The 22,919-nt window shown below is 39.5% G+C and overlaps 3 protein-coding genes across 3 annotated transcripts; all 3 read left to right on the forward strand.

The window, feature by feature from the left end:
• The first annotated feature begins 1,769 nt into the window (after window positions 1–1,769).
• On the forward strand, window positions 1,770–4,493 carry LOC143706363 (zona pellucida sperm-binding protein 4-like). The gene is made up of 7 exons (XM_077198202.1): window positions 1,770–2,231; window positions 2,309–2,496; window positions 3,089–3,186; window positions 3,505–3,662; window positions 3,749–3,941; window positions 4,011–4,158; window positions 4,229–4,493. The coding sequence occupies exons 1-7, from the start codon at window positions 1,796–1,798 to the stop codon at window positions 4,388–4,390; spliced, it is 1,383 nt and encodes a 460-aa protein (XP_077054317.1). The 5' UTR covers window positions 1,770–1,795; the 3' UTR covers window positions 4,391–4,493.
• Window positions 4,494–6,814: 2,321 nt separating this feature from the next.
• On the forward strand, window positions 6,815–9,076 carry LOC143706154 (zona pellucida sperm-binding protein 4-like). Its single transcript, XM_077197797.1, has 8 exons — window positions 6,815–7,580; window positions 7,658–7,845; window positions 7,917–8,014; window positions 8,086–8,243; window positions 8,330–8,522; window positions 8,594–8,741; window positions 8,812–8,884; window positions 8,974–9,076. Exons 1-8 carry the CDS (start codon window positions 6,845–6,847, stop codon window positions 9,048–9,050), a joined length of 1,671 nt encoding a protein of 556 aa, XP_077053912.1. The 5' UTR covers window positions 6,815–6,844; the 3' UTR covers window positions 9,051–9,076.
• Window positions 9,077–11,413: 2,337 nt separating this feature from the next.
• Window positions 11,414–13,585, forward strand: LOC143706215 (zona pellucida sperm-binding protein 4-like). Its single transcript, XM_077197901.1, has 8 exons — window positions 11,414–12,088; window positions 12,166–12,353; window positions 12,425–12,522; window positions 12,594–12,751; window positions 12,838–13,030; window positions 13,100–13,247; window positions 13,318–13,390; window positions 13,483–13,585. The coding sequence occupies exons 1-8, from the start codon at window positions 11,425–11,427 to the stop codon at window positions 13,557–13,559; spliced, it is 1,599 nt and encodes a 532-aa protein (XP_077054016.1). The 5' UTR covers window positions 11,414–11,424; the 3' UTR covers window positions 13,560–13,585.
• The last annotated feature ends 9,334 nt before the right edge of the window (window positions 13,586–22,919 follow it).

The following is a 22,919-nucleotide window of genomic DNA, read 5'->3' on the forward strand; positions in this document are numbered from 1 at the left end:
AGAGAGAAATTATAGATCATAAGCAAACTTAGATGCTGTGAATATTACACGTCACCTGTCTTTACGGGATCTTTGTGACGTGTGTGTGAACGCACTCACAAATTCTGTAAAATCACTGGCAGTGTGAAGTAACAAAAATCAAACAATCCCAGGACACATTATTTGTATATTTTCCAGAATCTCTGTGTGAAAGGGGCTTGAAATTAACCTTACTGGTTCTTGCGGAAGCTCAAATGTGCTGCGTAACTGCGTTCACGCCGGATGCGAATAGCGCGTCAAATTCGCATCTAGTTTGACGCTTGACCACTTTGTGTTAATTCGTGCGACAAGAGTGAAACAACAAAAGTTTGAAGCGAAATTTACGTGCGTCACGCGTGTCAGAGGCGAAGGTTTCAAAAGTTTCGAACCCCGTTGGCGGCCATCTTTTTACAAGATGTTTGTTGTTGATGGGTCATTTATCGAGAGAGTCACCGCTCTGTATTTGCTCTGGAGAGCAGAACAGCGGCGTAGGGATCATCGCTGTATTTGGGTCCACCAGACCCTTTGGAGGCGAACCCAGTTCGGCGAGTTTCACCATTTGCTCCAGGAGCTGCGCCTGGATGACGGCCGCTTTCAGCGGTACTTCCGCCTGAATCTCAACTGTACTTACGCACAGTTCAATGACCTGCTGTCCCGCATCGGAGCGAGGATCACCCTCGCCCTCACCCACATAATCTGTAAATTTTTTTTGTTTTGATGATAAATGGAGCCAGCCTAGGCTACTACAACAGTGATTAAACTGTCCTGACTGTGACTGTTTTTTTTCCCTCACACAACACAGACACGAACTATGTTCTTGCACTAAAGTATGTTGGTTCTCTTTACATTAGAATAATAATAATGTTTCATATAATCTAGATTATATATGGAATAAATAGCATACAAAATGAATGTCTCATATATTAAAATCAAGTTTTTATGTGGTAAAATATTTACTTCACCACGTGACGGCAGCAAGCTGGCTCCTGATTGGTTAACGCGGCGCAAATTTTATGCAGAAGTTCAGATTTTTCAACTTGGGCGGCAGACGCGAATTCGTGTCAAACGGGTGAATGCACAAAAAGCACAAAATAAATAATTCACGCGGAACGCACCAGGCGCTCAATTCGCGCCATTCACGTGAACTAGACGCGCGAATTAGGCGAATTCGCGTCTACCGCGTCGCGCTCTACGCCTCATTCCCGCCGCAGGAATTTTTTAGGCGCGTAACGCGTCTTTGCATTGACTTAACATTGAAATCACTCGCACTAGACGCTCTATTCGCGTCCGGTGTGAACGCACCAAAACACTAGAATTAACCTCATTGTTGATGAAGCTGAAACGTGCTGCGTAACACTAGAGTGAATCTCACTGGTTCTTGCGGAAGCTCACACATGCTGTATTACACGAGAATGAACGTCACTGGTTCTTGCTGCAGCTGAAACGTGCTGCGTAACACCAGTGTGTTGCATTTCGAAACACAATTGGTTCAATCGATTCAAATTTTCGAAAAAGCCAAGTTTCTCCCAACACCACCTCCAGTGCTAAATCCACTAATATGTGATTTTATGTATGTTTAATAAGGGTGGAAAAAAAACAGGAATATTTAGTCTTATGAACCAATGGAATCACCCAGTTGCATAAACTCCCACTCATACAAGTCTGGAGAATCATGACTGTTAATGAAGAGGGAGGGATTATCATTAATTAGCCAAAATCTGTAGAGTACAAAAAGACCAAATGACAGCATCTCAACAGTGTGGCTAGCTGTTGAACAATGGCAGGAAGTTGGTGTGCTGTTCAGTCTCTGGCATTTTGTGTTTGGTTCTGTGCCCTTTGTCATGCTGTTCCAAAGTGGATTAATCTTCCCCAGAATCCTCAAACTTTGATGTTCCAGCAAACTGACCAGCGGGTTCAACAAGCTAGTCAACAGTTTCCTCAGCAGTTTCAACAGCAAGCTAGTCAACAGTTTCCTCAGTCAGTTCAACAGCAAGCTAGTCAACAGTTTCCTCAGTCAGTTCAACAGCAAGCTAGTCAACAGTTTCCTCAGCAGTTTCAGCATAAGCAGCCAGTGGCACAGGCAGAGCCCATTGACAAATGTACTGTAGCTGATTATGAGCAGATCCAATGTGGACCACCTGGTATCAGTGGTGCTGAGTGTGCAGCTATCAACTGCTGCTTTAACGGACAGCAGTGTTACTATGGGAAGGCAGGTAAGAGTTGAGTCCATGTAAAGGTGGTCATGTTAAACTGATCTTCAGCAATAACCTGCTCTTGTACCTTGTTCCAGTGACTGTCCAGTGTATAAGAGACGGTCAGTTTGTGGTAGTGGTGGCTAGAGATGTTACGCTGCCCCGATTGAGCCTGGATTCAGTCCGTCTCCTGGGTGGAAATGATCCAGCTTGCAGTCCTGTGGGATCCACACCTTTCTTTGCTATATATCAGTTCCCTGTCACTGCATGTGGCACAAGCATGATGGTGAGTAGCTGCTTGTGGTTTTGTTCTGCATGGCTTGATCTTGAAGTTTTATGACTTAGTTGATTTGCATACGCTAAAGTTTATTTACCAAATCAAACATAATAAAACTCCTAAAAGCTTGCAATTATTTAACCAGCGAGAAAGTAAATATAATCTCAGAGGAATATGTATATTTAAGCAACCACAAGTACATTCTACATCAAGAGAACACTGAATATCAAATAAAGGAGTTAAATTGTGGAATAGTTGCTGTAATGAGTTAAAACAAGCCACGTCTATTTTTCAGTTTAAAAAAATATTTACAAGAGATTAACATTGGAAAAATATTCAATAGAATGAAAATTAATTAAATGGGCTTGCTTCTGGTGTGGACAATGGTCCACTAATGTGTTAATGTTAATTTTATGAACAGATGTTGTCATAAATGAGTTGCATTTATTATTCTAAAGTTAAGGGCAGGCACAATAAGCTTTAGCTTTTGCCTGCACCTGGTCATCTATAGTGTTTGTTTCGAATGATTTGAATGATCTGTAAATGACCAAACCGAAAGAAAGCTTGGAATGGACTGGATGCCAACGGTTACTATTTTCAGGAGGACAGTGGATATGTGGTGTATGAAAACAGAATGACCTCCTCCTATGAAGTGGGAATGGGACCACTTGGTTCCATCACAAGGGACAGCCATTTTGAGTAAGTGATGTAACATTATCATAAATGTTTATCTTTGACAAAAGCATACAAACTAGAGATGCGCGGATGGGGTACTTCATCCGCAACCGCATCACAAAACTCATCCGTCCACCATCCAGCCGCACCAACGTTTTTGACCAATTTTCAAAACCGCACCCGCCCGCCATCTGCTGATTTGGCGGTGCAAGGTGCTGCTGATGACAGCTGTGAGACTAGAAACCGCCCACCACCCGCCTGAATTTAATTTAAAAAAAAACATTTTGGCACGTCATCAGCCCGATCTGCATCTCTAATACAAACTCACTGTTTGTTGTCCAGGCTTCTCTTCCAGTGTAGGTACTCTGGTACTTCTGTGGAAGCTCTTGTTGTGGAGGTCAACACTGTTCCTCCACCTCCACCAGTAGCTGCTCCTGGACCACTCAGGGTGGAGCTTAGACTGGCAAATGGTCAATGTGTCACCAAAGGCTGTGCAGAAGGTAAGTGTTTGTCCCATTTATGCCTAAAGCTTTTCTAAAACTCCAGGTTGCAGCAGTTTCAAGTTAAGCACTGTATTCTTCGTCAGGGGACGAGGCGTACACATCCTACTACAATGATGCTGATTATCCAGTCACAAAAGTCCTGCGGGAACCGGTGTATGTTGAGGTGCGCATTTTGGAGAGGACCGACCCCAACATTGTCCTGATGCTGGGACATTGCTGGGCGACATCAACCCCTAGTCCACTCAGTCTACCTCAGTGGGACCTTCTGGTTGATGGGTGAGTAAGGCAGGTCTTTATCCATCTAGTGTGCAGTAAGGTGTTTCTGACTGCCTTTTTGACTTTCAGATGCCCTTACCAGGATGATCGTTACCTGACTACATTGGTTCCAGTAGCTGGATCATCTAGTCTTCAGTTCCCAACCCACTACAAGCGCTTTGTTGTGAAGATGTTCACATTTGTAGATCCAGCATCACTGGCTCCTCTGCAGGAAACGGTACAGTACCCAGTGTTTCAGTTTTCAATTGTCTCTTGGTTCCTAATGCCAGCTTTGGTTCTCGTCTCAGGTCTTCATCCATTGCAGTACAGAGGTGTGCCATCCCTCTTCTGGCTCTTGTCAGCAAAGTTGCTCCAGGCAAAGTCAGTGCTTCCTGTTATTTAAACGGTTTAATTTTGCTTGCTTGTTAATTTGTGGGAGTGTTAATTTGTTTGTATTCTTGCACTTTTAGGAAGGGACGTCCGTTTAAACACTACCACTTCTGGGCAAACTGTGGTTTCTAGTGGAGAAGTGAGACTGATTCTTTGAGTATTTAATAAATGATATTAAACCTTGACCTTGTCTGACCACATTTTGTGCAATGCTACCAACATGAAATTGTTATTTTATTTGGTATGAGGACAGCTGTAACTTCCAAACTGCTACAAATCTCCCCATTTTTTGCCACTGAGGCCCGTTGTCTTAGGGGAAAAACCTCTATGGAAGGGAGAGAGGTGGCTCATAAAGCACCTGTCAATTTGTTCTTGCTGAATCTCAAACGTGCTGCGTAACACTAGAGCCCCTTTCACACAGCGCGTTGATCCTGGGAAATTGCCGTAAAATTGCTAGAGTGCCTTCTGTGTGAATGCAAACATGTCCCAGGATTGATGCTGGAATGAGGACCTAGTAACATTGCGGGTACCAGTCCCAGACCTCACCCTGTGTGAACAAAAGCCAGGACCAATGGCGTAGTGTGTGTCGTAGTGATGATGCTGAGAATTTGTCAGCTTAGTGGAATGGTGTGCAATGTGCTAGCTTATGATTGAATCAGAACTGCATGAGCGTGGTTTCTAGAGAAATCGCAGATCGTAAGCAAACTTAGACGCTGTGGAGATATTACACGTCACGTGTCTTTATGGGATCTTCGTAATGTGGGTGTGTGAACGCACTCACAAATTCAGTAAAATCACTGGCAGTGTGAAGTAACCAAAATCAAACAATCCCAGGACACACATTATCTGTATATTTTCCAGAATCTTTGTGTGAAAGGGGCTTAAAATGAACCTCACTGGTTCTTGCTGAAGCTCAAATGTGCTGCGTAACATTAGAATGAACCTCATTGATTCTTGAGGAAGCAAAAACGTGCTGCTTAACATGAGAATGAACTTCATTGGTTCTTGCTGAAACGTGCTGCGTAACAGCAGTGTTGCATTTTGAAACTCAATCGAAACACACAGCAATGGGTGTACCCCAAGGATTAGTACTAGGTCCCTTACTATTTAGTTTGTATATTAATGATTTTCCACAACAGTGTGAAGGGGTACAAGTACAAATGCATGCTGATAATACTGTTATCTTTACACATGTGAAAACAGCAGAATTAGCAGCTGAGAAGTTAAAAGCTGCTACAGTAAAGATTCAACAGTGGCTGGATCCGTCATGTATTAGCTTAAACATCAGTAAATCAAATGGATTTTTTTTCTCAAAAACACACTTTAAATCTTATGTAGATATATTTATTAATGGTGAAAAGAGAGAAACTGTAAATGAGCTTAATTTTCTTGGTATAATATTGGACTCAAATCTCAGTTTCAAAAAAACATGTAAAGAAAATGGTGAGGAATATTAAACAATATGGCAAACTTTGGACAAATTAGACAATGTCTTTCTTTTGATGTAGCTAAGGCTTTTATGCATGCTACAATCTTTTCTCACATTTCTTATTGCTTGACATGTTGGGGTCAAGCTGGTGAAATTGTTATTAAACCCTTAAAATCTCTATATAAACAGACATGAAAAATTTTAGATAAAAAAAACTAAACATTTTCATTCTTTTAGGATTCTTTTCATTCTTTCGTAGAAAAACAATTTTTTAAACTTTGACTATTTTAGACTTTATTCACGTTTGTGTCTGGTTCATAAAATCCTAAACGGTCTGGCTCCTTCTGTATTACGTGATTTTAGTCATCTACGCTGTGACACCTCTGTGAGATCTACCAGACTTTCACTTATGAGTAACTGACTGGTTCCTTTTCGTCCTTCAGCATTTGGACTATCAACTTTTGTGGTGAAAGCCACAAATCAGTGAAATGCCCTACCGGAGGACATAAAAGGGTGTAAATCTTATGGTCTTTTTTAAAGTGAAGTTAAAATCTTTGTTAAAATTAAACCAATTATGTAACTATTGAGATTGCTGTAGTTACATTTTTATGGCCTTGACGGTATGTGTGTATGTATGTATTTATTATATGTAAAAAAAAAATATTGTCTGTGTAATGTTATGTTAGTCTTGACCTGCTTGGGGGGTGCGGATGAAAAATAGCCTTTGGCTAAATCCGGTACAATACATGAAATGGCAATTTTATGTTAAAAATTGTGCATGGTCCCTTTACAAATAAACAGTAAAAAAAAAATATTAATAATTGATTCAAATTTTCAAAAAAGCCAAGTTTCTCCCAACACCACCTACAGTGCTAAATCCACTAATATGTGATTTTATGTATGTTTAATAAGGGTGGAAAAAAACAAGGAATATTTTTTCTTATGAACCAAGGGAGTCACCCAGTTGCATAAACTCCCACTCATACAAGTCTGGAGAACCATGACTGTTGATGAAGAGGGGGAGATTATCATTAATTAGCCAAAATCTGTAGAGTACAAAAAGACCAAAGGGCAGCATCTCAACAGTGTGGCTAACTGTTGAACAATGGCAGGAAGTTGGTGTGCTGCTCAGTCTCTGGCACTTTGTGTTTGGTTCTGTGCCCTTTGTCATGCTGTTCCAAAGTGGAGTAATCTTCCCCAGAATCCTCAAACTTTGATGTTTCAGCAAACTGACCAGTGGGTTCAACAACCAGTTCAACAAGCTAGTCAACAGCTTCCTCAGTCAGTTCAACAGCAAGCTAGTCAACAGTTTCCTCAGTCAGTTCAACAGCAAGCTAGTCAACAGTTTCCTCAGCAGTTTCAACAGCAAGCTAGTCAACGGTTTCCTCAGTCAGTTCAACAGCAAGCTAGTCAACAGTTTCCTCAGCAGTTTCAACAGCAAGCTAGTCAACGGTTTCCTCAGTCAGTTCAACAGCAAGCTAGTCAACAGTTTCCTCAGTCAGTTCAACAGCAAACTAGTCAACAGTTTCCTCAGTCAGTTCAACAGCAAGCTAGTCAACAGTTTCCTCAGTCAGTTCAACAGCAAGCTAGTCAACAGTTTCCTCAGTCAGTTCAACAGCAAGCTAGTCAACAGTCTCCTCAGTCAGTTCATCAGCAAGCTAGTCATCAGTTTCCTCAGCAGTTTCAGCATAAGCAGCCAGTGCCACAGGCAGAGCCCCTTGACAAATGTACTGTAGCTGATTATGAGCAGATCCAATGTGGACCACCTGGTATCAGTGGTGCTGAGTGTGCAGCTATCAACTGCTGCTTTAATGGACAGCAGTGTTACTATGGGAAGGCAGGTAAGAGTTGAGTCCATGTAAAGGTGTTCATGTTAAACTGATCTTCAGCAATAACCTGCTCTTGTACCTTGTTCCAGTGACTGTCCAGTGTATAAGAGATGGTCAGTTTGTGGTAGTGGTGGCTAGAGATGTTACGCTGCCCCGATTGAGCCTGGATTCAGTCCGTCTCCTGGGTGGAAATGATCCAGCTTGCAGTCCTGTGGGATCCACACCTTTCTTTGCTATATATCAGTTCCCTGTCACTGCATGTGGCACAAGCATGATGGTGAGTAGCTGCTTGTAGTTTTGTTCTGCATGGCTTGGAATGGACTGGATGCCAACGGTTACTATTTGCAGGAGGACAGTGGATATGTGGTGTATGAAAACAGAATGACCTCCTCGTATGAAGTGGGAATGGGACCACTTGGTTCCATCACAAGGGACAGCCATTTTGAGTAAGTGATATAACATTATCATAAATTTGTATCTTTGACAAAAGCATACAAGCTCACTGTTTGTTGTCCAGGCTTCTCTTCCAGTGTAGGTACTCTGGTACTTCTGTGGAAGCTCTGGTTGTGGAGGTCAACACTGTTCCTCCACCTCCACCAGTAGCTGCTCCCGGACCCCTCAGGGTGGAGCTTAGACTGGCAAATGGTCAATGTGTCACCAAAGGCTGTGCAGAAGGTAAGTGTTTGTCCCATTTATGCCTAAAGCCTTTCTAAAACTCCAGGTTGCAGCAGTTTCAGGTTAAGCACTGTATTCTTCCTCAGGGGACGAGGCGTACACATCCTACTACAGTGATGCTGATTATCCGGTCACAAAAGTCCTGCGGGAACCTGTGTATGTTGAGGTGCGCATTTTGGAGAGGACCGATCCCAACATTGTCCTGATGCTGGGACATTGCTGGGCGACATCAACCCCTAGTCCACTCAGTCTACCTCAGTGGGACCTTCTGGTTGATGGGTGAGTAAGACAGGTCTTTATCCATCTAGTGTGCAGTAAGATGTGTTTCTGACTGCCTCTTTGACTTTCAGATGCCCTTACCAGGATGATCGTTACCTGACCACATTGGTTCCAGTAGCTGGATCATCTAGTCTTCAGTTCCCAACCCACTACAAGCGCTTTGTTGTGAAGATGTTCACATTTGTAGATCCAGCATCACTGGCTCCTCTGCAGGAAACGGTACAGTACCCAGTGTTTCAGTTTTCAATTGTCTCTTGGTTCCTAATGCCAGCTTTGGTTCTTGTCTCAGGTCTTCATCCATTGCAGTACAGAGGTGTGCCATCCCTCTTCTGGCTCTTGTCAGCAAAGTTGCTCCAGGCAAAGTCAGTGCTTACTGTTATTTAAACGGTTTAATTTTGCTTGCTTGTTAATTTGTGGGAGTGTTAATTTGTTTGTATTCTTGCACTTTTAGGAAGGGATGTCCGTTTAAACACTACCACTTCTGGGCAAACTGTGGTTTCTAGTGGAGAAGTGAGACTGATTCTTTGAGTATTTAATAAATGATATTAAACCTTGACCTTGTCTGACCACATTTTGTGCAATGCTACCAACATGAAATTGTTATTTTATTTGGTATGAGGACAGCTGTAACTTCCAAACTGCTACAAATCTCCCCATTTTTTGCCACTGAGGCCCGTTGTCTTAGGGGAAAACCCTCTATGGAAGGGAGAGAGGTGGCTCATAAAGCACCTGTCAATTTGTTCTTGCTGAATCTCAAACGTGCTGCGTAACACTAGAGCCCCTTTCACACAGCGCGTTGATCCTGGGAAATTGCCGTAAAATTGCTAGAGTGCCTTCTGTGTGAACGCAAACATGTCCCAGGATTAATGCTGGAATGAGGACCTAGTAACATTGTGGGTACCAGTCCCAGACCTCACCCTGTGTGAACAAAAGCCAGGACCAATGGCGTAGTGTGTGTCGTAGTGATGATGCTGAGAATTTGTCAGCTTAGTGGAATGGTGTGCAATGTGCTAGCTTATGATTGAATCAGAACTGCATGAGCGTGGTTTCTAGAGAAATCGCAGATCGTAAGCAAACTTAGACGCTGTGGAGATATTACACGTCACGTGTCTTTATGGGATCTTCGTAATGTGGGTGTGTGAACGCACTCACAAATTCAGTAAAATCACTGGCAGTGTGAAGTAACCAAAATCAAACAATCCCAGGACACACATTATCTGTATATTTTCCAGAATCTTTGTGTGAAAGGGGCTTAAAATGAACCTCACTGGTTCTTGCTGAAGCTCAAATGTGCTGCGTAACATTAGAATGAACCTCATTGATTCTTGAGGAAGCAAAAACGTGCTGCTTAACATGAGAATGAACTTCATTGGTTCTTGCTGAAACGTGCTGCGTAACAGCAGTGTTGCATTTTGAAACTCAATCGAAACACACAGCAATGGGTGTACCCCAAGGATTAGTACTAGGTCCCTTACTATTTAGTTTGTATATTAACGATTTTCCACAACAGTGTGAAGGGGTACAAGTACAAATGCATGCTGATAATACTGTTATCTTTACACATGTGAAAACAGCAGAATTAGCAGCTGAGAAGTTAAAAGCTGCTACAGTAAAGATTCAACAGTGGCTGGATCCGTCATGTCTTAGCTTAAACATCAGTAAATCAAATGGATTTTTTTTCTCAAAAACGCACTTTAAATCTTATGTAGATATATTTATTAATAGTGAAAAGAGAGAAACTGTAAATGAGCTTAATTTCCGTGGTATAATATTGGACTCAAATCTCAGTTTCAAAAAAACATGTAAAGAAAATGGTGAGGAATATTAAACAATATGGCAAACTTTGGACAAATTAGACAATGTCTTTCTTTTGATGTAGCTAAGGCTTTTATGCATGCTACAATCTTTTCTCACATTTCTTATTGCTTGACATGTTGGGGTCAAGCTGGTGAAATTGTTATTAAACCCTTAAAATCTCTATATAAACAGACATGAAAAATTTTAGATAAAAAAAACTAAACATTTTCATTCTTTTAGGATTCTTTTCATTCTTTCGTAGAAAAACAATTTTTTAAACTTTGACTATTTTAGACTTTATTCACGTTTGTGTCTGGTTCATAAAATCCTAAACGGTCTGGCTCCTTCTGTATTACGTGATTTTAGTCATCTACGCTGTGACACCTCTGTGAGATCTACCAGACTTTCACTTATGAGTAACTGACTGGTTCCTTTTCGTCCTTCAGCATTTGGACTATCAACTTTTGTGGAAGCCACAAATCAGTGAAATGCCCTACCGGAGGACATAAAAGGGTGTAAATCTTATGGTCTTTTTTAAAGTGAAGTTAAAATCTTTGTTAAAATTAAACCAATTATGTAACTATTGAGATTGCTGTAGTTACATTTTTATGGCCTTGACGGTATGTGTGTATGTATGTATTTATTATATGTAAAAAAAAAATATTGTCTGTGTAATGTTATGTTAGTCTTGACCTGCTTGGGGGGTGCGGATGAAAAATAGCCTTTGGCTAAATCCGGTACAATACATGAAATGGCAATTTTATGTTAAAAATTGTGCATGGTCCCTTTACAAATAAACAGTAAAAAAAAAATATTAATAATTGATTCAAATTTTCAAAAAAGCCAAGTTTCTCCCAACACCACCTACAGTGCTAAATCCACTAATATGTGATTTTATGTATGTTTAATAAGGGTGGAAAAAAACAAGGAATATTTTTTCTTATGAACCAAGGGAGTCACCCAGTTGCATAAACTCCCACTCATACAAGTCTGGAGAACCATGACTGTTGATGAAGAGGGGGAGATTATCATTAATTAGCCAAAATCTGTAGAGTACAAAAAGACCAAAGGGCAGCATCTCAACAGTGTGGCTAACTGTTGAACAATGGCAGGAAGTTGGTGTGCTGCTCAGTCTCTGGCACTTTGTGTTTGGTTCTGTGCCCTTCGTCATGCTGTTCCAAAGTGGAGTAATCTTCCCCAGAATCCTCAAACTTTGATGTTTCAGCAAACTGACCAGTGGGTTCAACAACCAGTTCAACAAGCTAGTCAACAGTTTCATCCGCAGTTTCAACAGCAAGCTAGTCAACAGTTTCCTCAGCAGTTTCAACAGCAAGCTAGTCAACAGTTTCCTCAGTCAGTTCAACAGCAAGCTAGTCAACAGTTTCCTCAGTCAGTTCAACAGCAAGCTACTCAACAGTTTCCTCAGTCAGTTCAACAGCAAGCTAGTCAACAGTTTCCTCAGTCAGTTCAACAGCAAGCTAGTCAACAGTCTCCTCAGTCAGTTCAACAGCAAGCTAGTCAACAGTCTCCTCAGTCATTTCAACAGCAAGCTAGTCAACAGTTTCCGCAGTCAGTTCATCAGCAAGCTAGTCATCAGTTTCCTCAGCAGTTTCAGCATAAGCAGCCAGTGGCACAGGCAGAGCTCCTTGAGAAATGTACTGTAGCTGATTATGAGCAAATCCAATGTGGACCACCTGGTATCAGTGGTGCTGAGTGTGCAGCTATCAACTGCTGCTTTAATGGACAGCAGTGTTACTATGGGAAGGCAGGTAAGAGTTGAGTCCATGTAAAGGTGTTCATGTTAAACTGATCTTCAGCAATAGCCTGCTCTTGTACCTTGTTCCAGTGACTGTCCAGTGTATAAGAGATGGTCAGTTTGTGGTAGTGGTGGCTAGAGATGTTACGCTGCCCCGATTGAGCCTGGATTCAGTCCGTCTCCTGGGTGGAAATGATCCAGCTTGCAGTCCTGTGGGATCCACACCTTTCTTTGCTATATATCAGTTCCCTGTCACCGCATGTGGCACAAGCATGATGGTGAGTAGCTGCTTGTGGTTTTGTTCTGCATGGCTTGGAATGGACTGGATGCCAACGGTTACTATTTGCAGGAGGACAGTGGATATGTGGTGTATGAAAACAGAATGACCTCCTCGTATGAAGTGGGTATGGGACCACTTGGTTCCATCACAAGGGACAGCCATTTTGAGTAAGTGATATAACATTATCATAAATGTTTATCTTTGACAAAAGCATACAAGCTCACTGTTTGTTGTCCAGGCTTCTCTTCCAGTGTAGGTACTCTGGTACTTCTGTGGAAGCTCTGGTTGTGGAGGTCAACACTGTTCCTCCACCTCCACCAGTAGCTGCTCCCGGACCCCTCAGGGTGGAGCTTAGACTGGCAAATGGTCAATGTGTCACCAAAGGCTGTGCAGAAGGTAAGTGTTTGTCCCATTTATGCCTAAAGCCTTTCTAAAACTCCAGGTTGCAGCCGTTTCAGGTTAAGCACTGTATTCTTCCTCAGGGGACGAGGCGTACACATCCTACTACAGTGATGCTGATTATCCGGTCACAAAAGTCCTGCGGGAACCTGTGTATGTTGAGGTGCGCATTTTGGAGAGGACCGACCCCAACATTGTCCTGATGCTGGGACATTGCTGGGCGACATCAACCCCTAGTCCACTCAGTCTACCTCAGTGGGACCTTCTGGTTGATGGGTGAGTAAGACAGGTCTTTATCCATCTAGTGTGCAGTAAGGTGTTTCTGACTGCCTCTTTGACTTTCAGATGCCCTTACCAGGATGATCGTTACCTGACCACATTGGTTCCAGTAGCTGGATCATCTAGTCTTCAGTTCCCAACCCACTACAAGCGCTTTGTTGTGAAGATGTTCACATTTGTAGATCCAGCATCACTGGCTCCTCTGCAGGAAACGGTACAGTACCCAGTGTTTCAGTTTTCAATTGTCTCTTGGTTCCTAATGCCAGCTTTGGTTCTCGTCTCAGGTCTTCATCCATTGCAGTACAGAGGTGTGCCATCCCTCTTCTGGCTCTTGTCAGCAAAGTTGCTCCAGGCAAAGTCAGTGCTTCCTGTTATTTAAACTGTTTAATTTTGCTTTGTGTGTTAATTTGTGGGAGTGTTAATTTTTGTTTGTGTTCTTACACTTTTAGGAAGGGACGTTCGTTTAAACACTACCACTTCTGGGCAAACTGTGGTTTCTAGTGGAGAAGTGAGACTGATTCTATGAGTATTTAATAAATGATATTAAACCTTGACCTAATCTGACCACATTTTGTGCAACGCTAACATGAAATTGTTCTTGTTTTATGTGGTATGTTGAGGACAGCTGTAACTTCCAGACTGCTACAAATCTGCCGCCTTTTCAGGCCCACTGTTTTGTTTTTCCCAATCTAATAGAGACATAATTTTAAAGCGTTCCCTCAGTACTATTACACTATTTTTATAAACCCTTTCTTGCACGTGCTCCTGATTTGACAATGATCTGGTTGCTATAGTGATTTTACGGAATTTAAGTCTTTTACTTACAGGGTTATACTGAAATCTATAAATTCTGACTTTATATATGCTATATTATACCAACTTTAGACCTAGTGTGCTTTGTAGCAAGCTCAACTGTATATTGATGCTGGTACTATTTTTATTTTTTTTCAACATAGTAATTTTTTGTTTATATTTTCTAACTGCATTTTGAGAGGACAAATCAGTTTAGATTGCAACAATGTTTTCTAAGCCAGGGGTCTATGACTAATTTATAGAAAACATAAATATTTACATCAAAATAAACCTGGACAAAAATAAATGGTTATGTAAACAAAATTAAAAAATATAGTACAGTTTTTAAATGATGCATTTAATATAACTGTAGGTTACTGAGTCAATGAGTAAGTTAATGTAGCTTAACAGATACAAAATGTTTAGTATTAATTTAATATACATTGCACCTTTTATACAAGGTAATGTATAGCTGCTTTGTTTAGGATGGGCTGTCCCTCAAAGGAAAAACCTGAGGGCTGGGTTGGAAAATACGTGACACTTATGTTGTGGCTGACAAGACATGAAATTTATTGGCTACAACACGTACAATTACATAAAACCTATTTAGTTTCATATATATGTTTAAATGTCATTTTTTAATTTAATCAATGTTGATTATGAAAGTGAGCATGCAGCATGAGAAAGATATGACACATCATGAGATGTGCAATAGATCTGTAGACATGAATTTGACCTCTACAAAAAAGACTTTTTTTTTTTTTCGTATTGTATCTTAATTTTGATACATGTTTTATCAAACAATTGCCTGTATTTAATAAGCCAATATATCGCAGACAATAAGGCGTCGGCTCGATCACTTGCATTGTATTTGAACAAGCTGAGTTTCACTCCAGTGCCTCATAGATTTGAGAAATATAGGCTATCTATTATAGAAAGCTTGAAATGTCTACTTTTAAACTAAACTATTCTAAACGAAAAGAAATAGGCTACTCTCTGATTATGTAATCTATATGAAATGTGCATTGCTCTCTGGCGTTCATGCGAGTCCGCATGGTCAACTTCATGCGACAGAAAATACCAGTTTATTAATAAAATTAAATGTCTCCTTGCTATTTTTGACACACTCATAATCCGGTTCTTTGTGGCAAGCTTTATGTGTGCGGTCGTGCGCTTGAGTGCGGCTATATTACGTAAACTCTCATTATCCTGTATAGGGTAGACTGAGTACAGTTGAGACACTTTTTGCGTTTAGATTTTTCACACAATAATAGATCCTGAAAAGAAGTGAATTAGCCACATGACATTTCATTAGCTTGTAGACTAAGATATTATCAATCAATAATACCCATAAGTAGTTTATATTTTCCACAATTAGCTCATAAAAATAAGGTGCTTTTTGTCTCAACTGTCCTCATATGTGGTACAGTTGAGACACCAATTTTTAATGATGTAAAGGCAACTAAACGTTCATTGCAAATATAATAGACAGTTTATTTACTCATCCATCATCCATTTAAATTCATTCATTTTATTTAAATTAGCACTGGTTAAAATATATAAAACGGGAACAATATATTTAATATACTCATTAATAATACACAGTTTAAATATCAAATTTTATTTTAATTTGCATCCTATGCTGGTTAATCACGACGTTTAACCTGTTATCACAACACTGAACAACTAAACAGTGTGTTTCCTAATGTAACTCTATCGCGGGGACAGATACACGTGTGTCTCAACTTACCCCGCTTGCCAACGCGCACATTTCTCGAGATTTTGCAATGACCTTGCATGACACAATACACTCAAAAAAATAATTCATTGGATGAACTCAATTAAGTTGTGGACAGGATTTCCATCCAATAAATATATGTAGCGCCAACTCAAACTGAGTACATCCATTCAACACAATGTAAATTAGTTAACCTAACTCATTTGTATCAAATAGATGCAAAAGAATATAAATGAGTGACTTGATTAACTTATTTCTATCAAATACTTATTACTAACCAGACTGACTTTATTTCTGTCAGATGTCTACAAAAGTTTTATTGAAAATTAACAGGGGTTTATAACTATGTTTTCCATTTAAAGTTACCATAACAGTGATTAGTGTTTCCATTAGTTGGGCTCTTAACTCTTATTATATCTATTGTCTTTTTAGGCTGCTGTGACTGTGTTTGTTAAACACATTTGGAGCAGCAAAGTAAGCTAAAGTGAAATGAGATCAGCTGATGATGGTTACCTGTTGATGGTTTTATAATCATTATGAAACAGAATGATTTACTGAGGTTTTTATAATCTAACCATTATGTTTTCACGTTTTTTTTTCACAACACATAACTTGTGTTACTGCAGCATGAGATCAAGGAATATTATAACACTAAGTTTGAAGACTTTAACGAACATGAGCACAAAAAGTCTGTTTCTGATGACACACACAGACATCAACAATCAGCATATGAATCTCAACAATGGTGACAATCAAAAGTACTTTGCTGCAATGCATGCTGGGTACCACCATAGTACAAAACTCCCAGCATGCATTGCAACATGAATAAATTATGCAGCTGAACTGTCCTATAATTTTGTTTGATTCTAAATATTTGCTTTTATTTTTTGCTGTTGTGTTTGTTGTGAATTAGTAGCTTTTCAGTGATGTTCTGAATTAATCTGTTTATCTAAATATTTGTGATTGTCACCATTGTTGAGATTCATACGCTGATTGTTGATGTCTGTGTGTGTCATCAGAAACTGATTTTTTGTGCTCATGTTCGTTAAAGTTTTCAAACTTATTGTTATAATAATGCTTGATCTCATGCTGCAGTAACAAGGTTTGTTGTGAAAAAAACATAATTGTTAGATTAAAATACCTCAGTGAATCAGTCTGGTTCATGATGATTATAAAACCATCAACCATTAACCATCATCAGCTGATCTCATTTCACTTTAGCTTTCTTTGCTGCTCCAAATGTGTTTAACAAACACACTGTCACAGCAGCAAAAAAAGACAATAGATATAATAAGAGTTAAGAGCCCAACTAATGGAATCATTGATCACTGTTATGGTGACTTCAAATGGAAAACATAGAGTTAAACCCCTGTTAATTCTCAATAAAACATTTGTAGACGCCTGACAGAAATAAAGTCATTCTGGTTAGTGATAAGTATTTGTTAAAAATAAGCTAGCCTCTCTCGTTTATATTCTTTTGCATCTATTTATTACAAATGAGTTAGGCTAACTGATTTACATTCTGTTGAATGGATGTACTCAGATTGAGTTGGGTCTACATATATTTATTGGATGGAAATCCTGCCCACAACTTAATTGAGTTCATCCAATGAATATTTTTTTTGAGTGGAGCTATTAATAATTTTTTAGTTAAACCAATTAAATATATTTACACATTTGATCTTAAATAGATTTATTTAAATAAAGCAAATTAGATTTAAATGTGTCACCTCTAAGAAGGGCTTGAATCATTTTTTTGAGTGTACCATGAAATATGCCAGTTTTTAGGGCACGAAATAACGTTTGTGATGACACCAGTTACGTTTAACAGTCGCATAAGGATAATAAGCTCTTCATTGTGGAGTGTGCATGGTGAAGTGAACGTCTTACCTTAGAAAAAAAACATTTGCTGATATCTTCGGATCGGAGATGCGCCCATTGTTAAAATTTTCCCACGATCTAAGAGGACACTAATACACATGTGCACAGCAAACATCACAACTTATGCTTGCTGCACACGCAAGTTATTTAAGGTGTCTCAACTGTACACAGTCTACCCTATATCCTATTTAAGTAATTAAATTAATATAAAGGGGTGATTTGTCCACTAATGGCTTAAATGAACAACTAGGGAGACCGGGTACAGTTGCAACACTGTTTGGGGATATCTGCAACATGTTACAAATACAATATATTACAATATATGTCAGTGTTAGCAAAATTATTATTATCAAAAATATAAGTTATAATAATATTACAGTGTTATTTATTCATCATCTGTAATTAGATAATTATAGATTTGTCTAGATGAGTAGGCCTTATGTGCAGATGTCAAATATTCAAATTGATATAAAATACAGTAAGCTTTTAGTGACATAGGAAGAATGGAACAATTTGTGAGGCAATTAACTTTTATTTAACCAATTGTCATGTAAAAAAATGTTTTAACTATATTTTATATTATCATTTATATCATCACAGTTGTTGCAACTGTCCCCTTTCCTGTCAGCCATGATAAAACCTCATGTGCTAGCTAAACTATTGACCTTGATACATGCTAACCATATTAGCTTAAAAAGTTAACATATCACTCATTTAAACCATATAAGTTTGAGCTGAAACACAAAACATGTTGCAACCCGGTCTCCCCTACTAGTCGACTAGAAATAAACCTTAGTCGGAGGCAGCCCTTTTTCAACATATTTTCAAACCAGCAGGCCATTCTGGGTTGAGCGAGCGAGTGGTTAATTAATTAATAATTAATATGATTAATTCATTAATTATTGATTATTATTAATATTATATATTATAATATATAAATAGTATATATTTCTGAATATTCAGAAATGCGCTCTCCGCTCACATGACGGAAGCACTTCCTGAGGTGTAGGCTAGTCTTTTATCAACGAAATATTAAAATAATTAATCATTAGTTTATATCTTATACACTGCCCCTCATTTTAATCCAATACCAAACACAGTATGTTATGTCTATTTTAATATATTTTCTTTTATTTCACGTTTTTAAGTACAATATTATGTTAGTCCACAGCCCCCCACCAGGTGGCGCTGACGCTATGACGACAAGGCCTTCCCGCGCTACTGAATATACCAGAATTATGACTGTTTATGTCCCACTTATGGCTTTCAGGACATTTCCTCTTTGAAACAGGCTTTACTCTGTAGCATATACTCAGCCTTTCTCATACACACCCATAGAAATGCAAACTCAACATATTCAAACTAATACTGGTTATTTATTCTGGTTGTTATTTGGAAATTATAATATTATAATATTCTCTTGTCTGCTGGATCTGCTCTTGTCTCTTGTCCAACTGTCCGCTGGATTGAACAATAATGATGTCTGAAAAGACTGTACCTACATTAGATGGTTTACTTTGTTTCAAAGTAGTCAATCCATAATCTGAACTAAAATCTTTAGGGACACGTTTTTAAAAAAAAGTAAGATATTCTAACATGACTAAAAGCCATTAAAATGACACTAATCCAATAGTAACCACATTATTCAAAATCAACATGTTAGGTGACCAGGCACATATTTTATTTATTTGCCTTTACTAGTTCTCAAAATTAAAATGAAAAAAAAATATTACTTAGGAATACCATTTATTATTAAATTAAGAAAAATAATATTAGCTTCCTAGATAGCTTAACTTACCAAGATCTCATATACATACTCATTCATGCTCCAATCACATTCACTTTAATCAACTCACAGACTTGAATTAAGTCCTGGTTATCTTTCGTAATCACTGACTGGACAATTAGGTTGTTAAAGGGATAGTTCACCCAAAAATGTAAATTCTGTCAGTAATTACTCTCCCTCATGTTGTTCAACCCCGTAAGACCTTCGTTCATCTTTGAAAAACGAATTAAGATATTTGTGATTAAATCTGAGAGCTGGATCACTCCTCCATAGGCTTCTTAAGGGATTGACACTTGTTCCCCGAAAAATTATTAAAGACATCGTTAAAATAGTCCAAGTGACTACAGTGGCTCAATCTTAAGTTTATCAAGCGACGAGAATACTTTTTGTGCAAAAAAAAAAAAAGTAACGACTTTATTTCAACTATTGATTTCCTTCTCTGTGGGCTCGAGTGAGTTCACTAGTGTAACAGCGCAGCGCTTCTGTGTTGTACGTCACACGCATCACACACACATGACCAGCGTCGCCCAATAGTGAGTCTACGTGTGACGTAGCACTACGCAGTCACACTACGTGTCATCAGAATCCGTGTCTCATTCAGAGCCTGTAGGTCTCACTACAATTTATGAATATTTAAATTTAAAGGCCAATGAAATTTGAGTGCAGTGTTTACTCCTCCCTTGCGTTCGAGAAGGATGAAGAACTGCAATGTCATGTGAGCGTGACTGCGATTTGATAATCAAAACCAAACCGATGTTTTGTTAGTTTTTGGCAAAGTGTCCGAGGCAGGAGCTGTAAAGGCACAGTGTTATTCTGGGTAGGGGAGTGGGGAGCAGCAGCTCATTTGCATTTAAAGATACATGCATGAAAACAGCAGGTTTTTGCTTCCACTCAAACATTTACAACATGCTATAATAAGTGATCTGTGGGGTATTTTGAGCTGAAACTTCAGACACATTCTGTGGACACCTGAGACTTCAATACATCTTGTAACAAGGGGCATAGTAGGTCCCCTTAAATTCTAATCGCTGAACATGTAGATGCACTTTTGGCAGAGATGGAGGTCTGCACAGGCTTTAAACTGAAGCCCGAACCCAGCACGTACCCGAGATCGCTTAAGGCTGATTTATACTTCTGCGTCGGACATACGCCGGAGCCTCTACGCCGTAGACTACGCATTGGTTTTAATTTAGACTTCTGCGTCGTTGTCCGCGTTAACGTACGCAGAGGGATCATGTGAAACCCGAGGAAGCGGTTTGAGCAGACCAATCACAGCGCTTGCGTCTGCGTAGAATTGACGCGTTGTTACTAGGGATGCTAACCGATGACCATTTGACCGATGGTTGACCGTCTCAACGTTAACCGATCAAAGTTGTCGGTAGTCGGTTAAAAAAAAAAGTGATCTCTAAATTAGGCTATTATAGACAGTGGACTAAACGCTACTACAGTTAACCATCTCGTTCCAAGATATTTTTGTGTGTAGTGAACAAATCCCTCACACTAAATTTTTCATAACTCGCCTGTTTGTACTTAATAAACCAATAAAAACATTTGGCGCGAAGTCACAGCGTTTGGGTTCGCGCGCTCACAAGGTTTGCGAAAAGTAAAGGCTACAGGCTAAAACACTGGAGGTTAGAGCAAGGGCAGACGACAGGATGAAGCGTGCAAAGAAACGTAACGTTAGTGTGTGGGACCATTTCACCAAAAAGAATGACACATGAAGTTGCAACTTGTGTGATACAGTGCTTAAATACAGTAGTAATACTGTAGAAATACATTACATCTACATTTCAGTGGTAACAGATAAGGTGAAGATGATCATCATCTTTCTTTATTATTGTTAGCACTAACGTTACCTCAAACTAAAGCGGAGTCTCTTCGGAGCTGTCATTTTCTTAAATGAGACGCTGCAATGTTACAAATGAGCTTCTAACGCTAGACCAACGCCTTTATTTTCAACGCGATCACCTTGTACCCAAACCATTTCAAAACTAAGGAGCCATTTGTCCTCCGATTACATACAAGCTCCTCGGCGCCGCGTTTGCGGGACTCATGTTTCGCGCTGTAGGGGATTTTAAAAAAGTGACGTGAGTGGAAGCGCGGCGCCGGGGCTGTGTGTGTGTGTGTGTGAGCGGGAGGCAGAGAGAGATGCGACAGAGTTGCGAAATTGCAGGCGCGGCTCGAAATGGCTGTTATTTCAAATAGCGTGGCATATTTTAAACTAATCGGTTAACCGGTTTCAACCGGCTAATGAGGCTCGGTGGTCGGTCAAGAAAATTTTTAGTTTTCGCCATCTCTAGTTGTTACATTTTTGGAGAGGTGCACGTCAGGGTACGCCGAAGGGTACGCGCACTACGCACAGCCTACGGCGTAGCTACGGCGTAAGTTCGACGCAGAAGTATAAATTGGGCTTTACCCCGACCCGAACTTACCCAACCGGTACTGTTACATTTTCAGACAGAAACCGACCCAAACCTCAGTTGTTCTAACTAACACTTTTTAGTTAACTTTACTAAATGTCTTAACTTAGTTGTAAAAATCTAGTAAGCTGTACTATTCACATATTATGCCATGGTTACTCAGAAAACACAAGTTAAGATTAATTGATTGGTTTGAGTGTCATTTTTTGAGGCCGGGCAATTGTTAATAGACTTTTCACTCATGTCCTGCACTTCTGCCGTTATCTTTCTCGGTTTGCATTCACTCAGTTCCCAAAGTCATCTTGAATGTTGAATTGTCAACAAATGAAAAATTTGAGAGAACATCACATAAGCTGACTTCATTAATTGATGTTGAATGTTGAGTGTTCCCTTCGGTTGGGCACTTGTAATTTCATTTATATTATTGTAATTCTCTTCCTATTGATGCAGCGACACAACAAGAAATCACAGTTTTCTGGTTTCAAAGGAAGGAAAGTAATAAATGGGTTGCTTTTAAAAGGTGACCTAACTTCTGACTTGAATCAACTATAGTCAATGATTTAGTCAGACGTTAGATCACCTTTTAAAAGCAACCTATTTATTACTTCCCTTCATGTCGTATAATGATCTTTTGAAGTTTTATGTCATCAAAACCTTGTGAAACTTTTAACTGGGTTGATATAATCCCTCGATATTTGTGCAATTGATCATGCTTGAGTCAAACAGACTTCAACATTCAGCATGCACATAAATCTGAATATCGAGTTCTCTCTACAGTTATTTTTAGTTACTAGAACTCTTGTGTAAGGGAACTATACTAACTAAGCATTTGTCAGGACAACATACTATTCGTATTTCACTTTACAGTGTTTTTTTAAGGCAATCGGTTTACATGCTTTAAGTAAAACTAACTAATTAAATTTTACAGTGTTGCTGCATTGTAACAAAACACGCAGATTATTCAGGAAATCGCAGCTTCCCTCCTTTTCCTTTGCATTCGCTTCATTTGACGTTTACTCATATTCCATATAACGTGTTTGTTCATTCAACAGTGTTTGTGCACCGCTCTGAACTCCCGCTAAAGTGATGTAGAGTGACAAAATGATAAGGGAGCGTCTTGGAGAAATCTGAACACAAGTAGTCACTGTAATGCATCCTCGGCCGACCACTTGTGATGGGATCACGATCTTAGGAACGGAGCCAAAGTTGTTGCCAGTTGATATACTACATCTTCATTACATGTGAATGTACGAGAGGTCATAGTGATTA

This window comes from Siphateles boraxobius, unplaced genomic scaffold (genome assembly GCF_051911475.1).
Source record: "Siphateles boraxobius isolate OS27281-9 unplaced genomic scaffold, OSU_SipBor_1 111, whole genome shotgun sequence".
NCBI classification, from domain to species: Eukaryota; Metazoa; Chordata; class Actinopteri; order Cypriniformes; family Leuciscidae; genus Siphateles; species Siphateles boraxobius.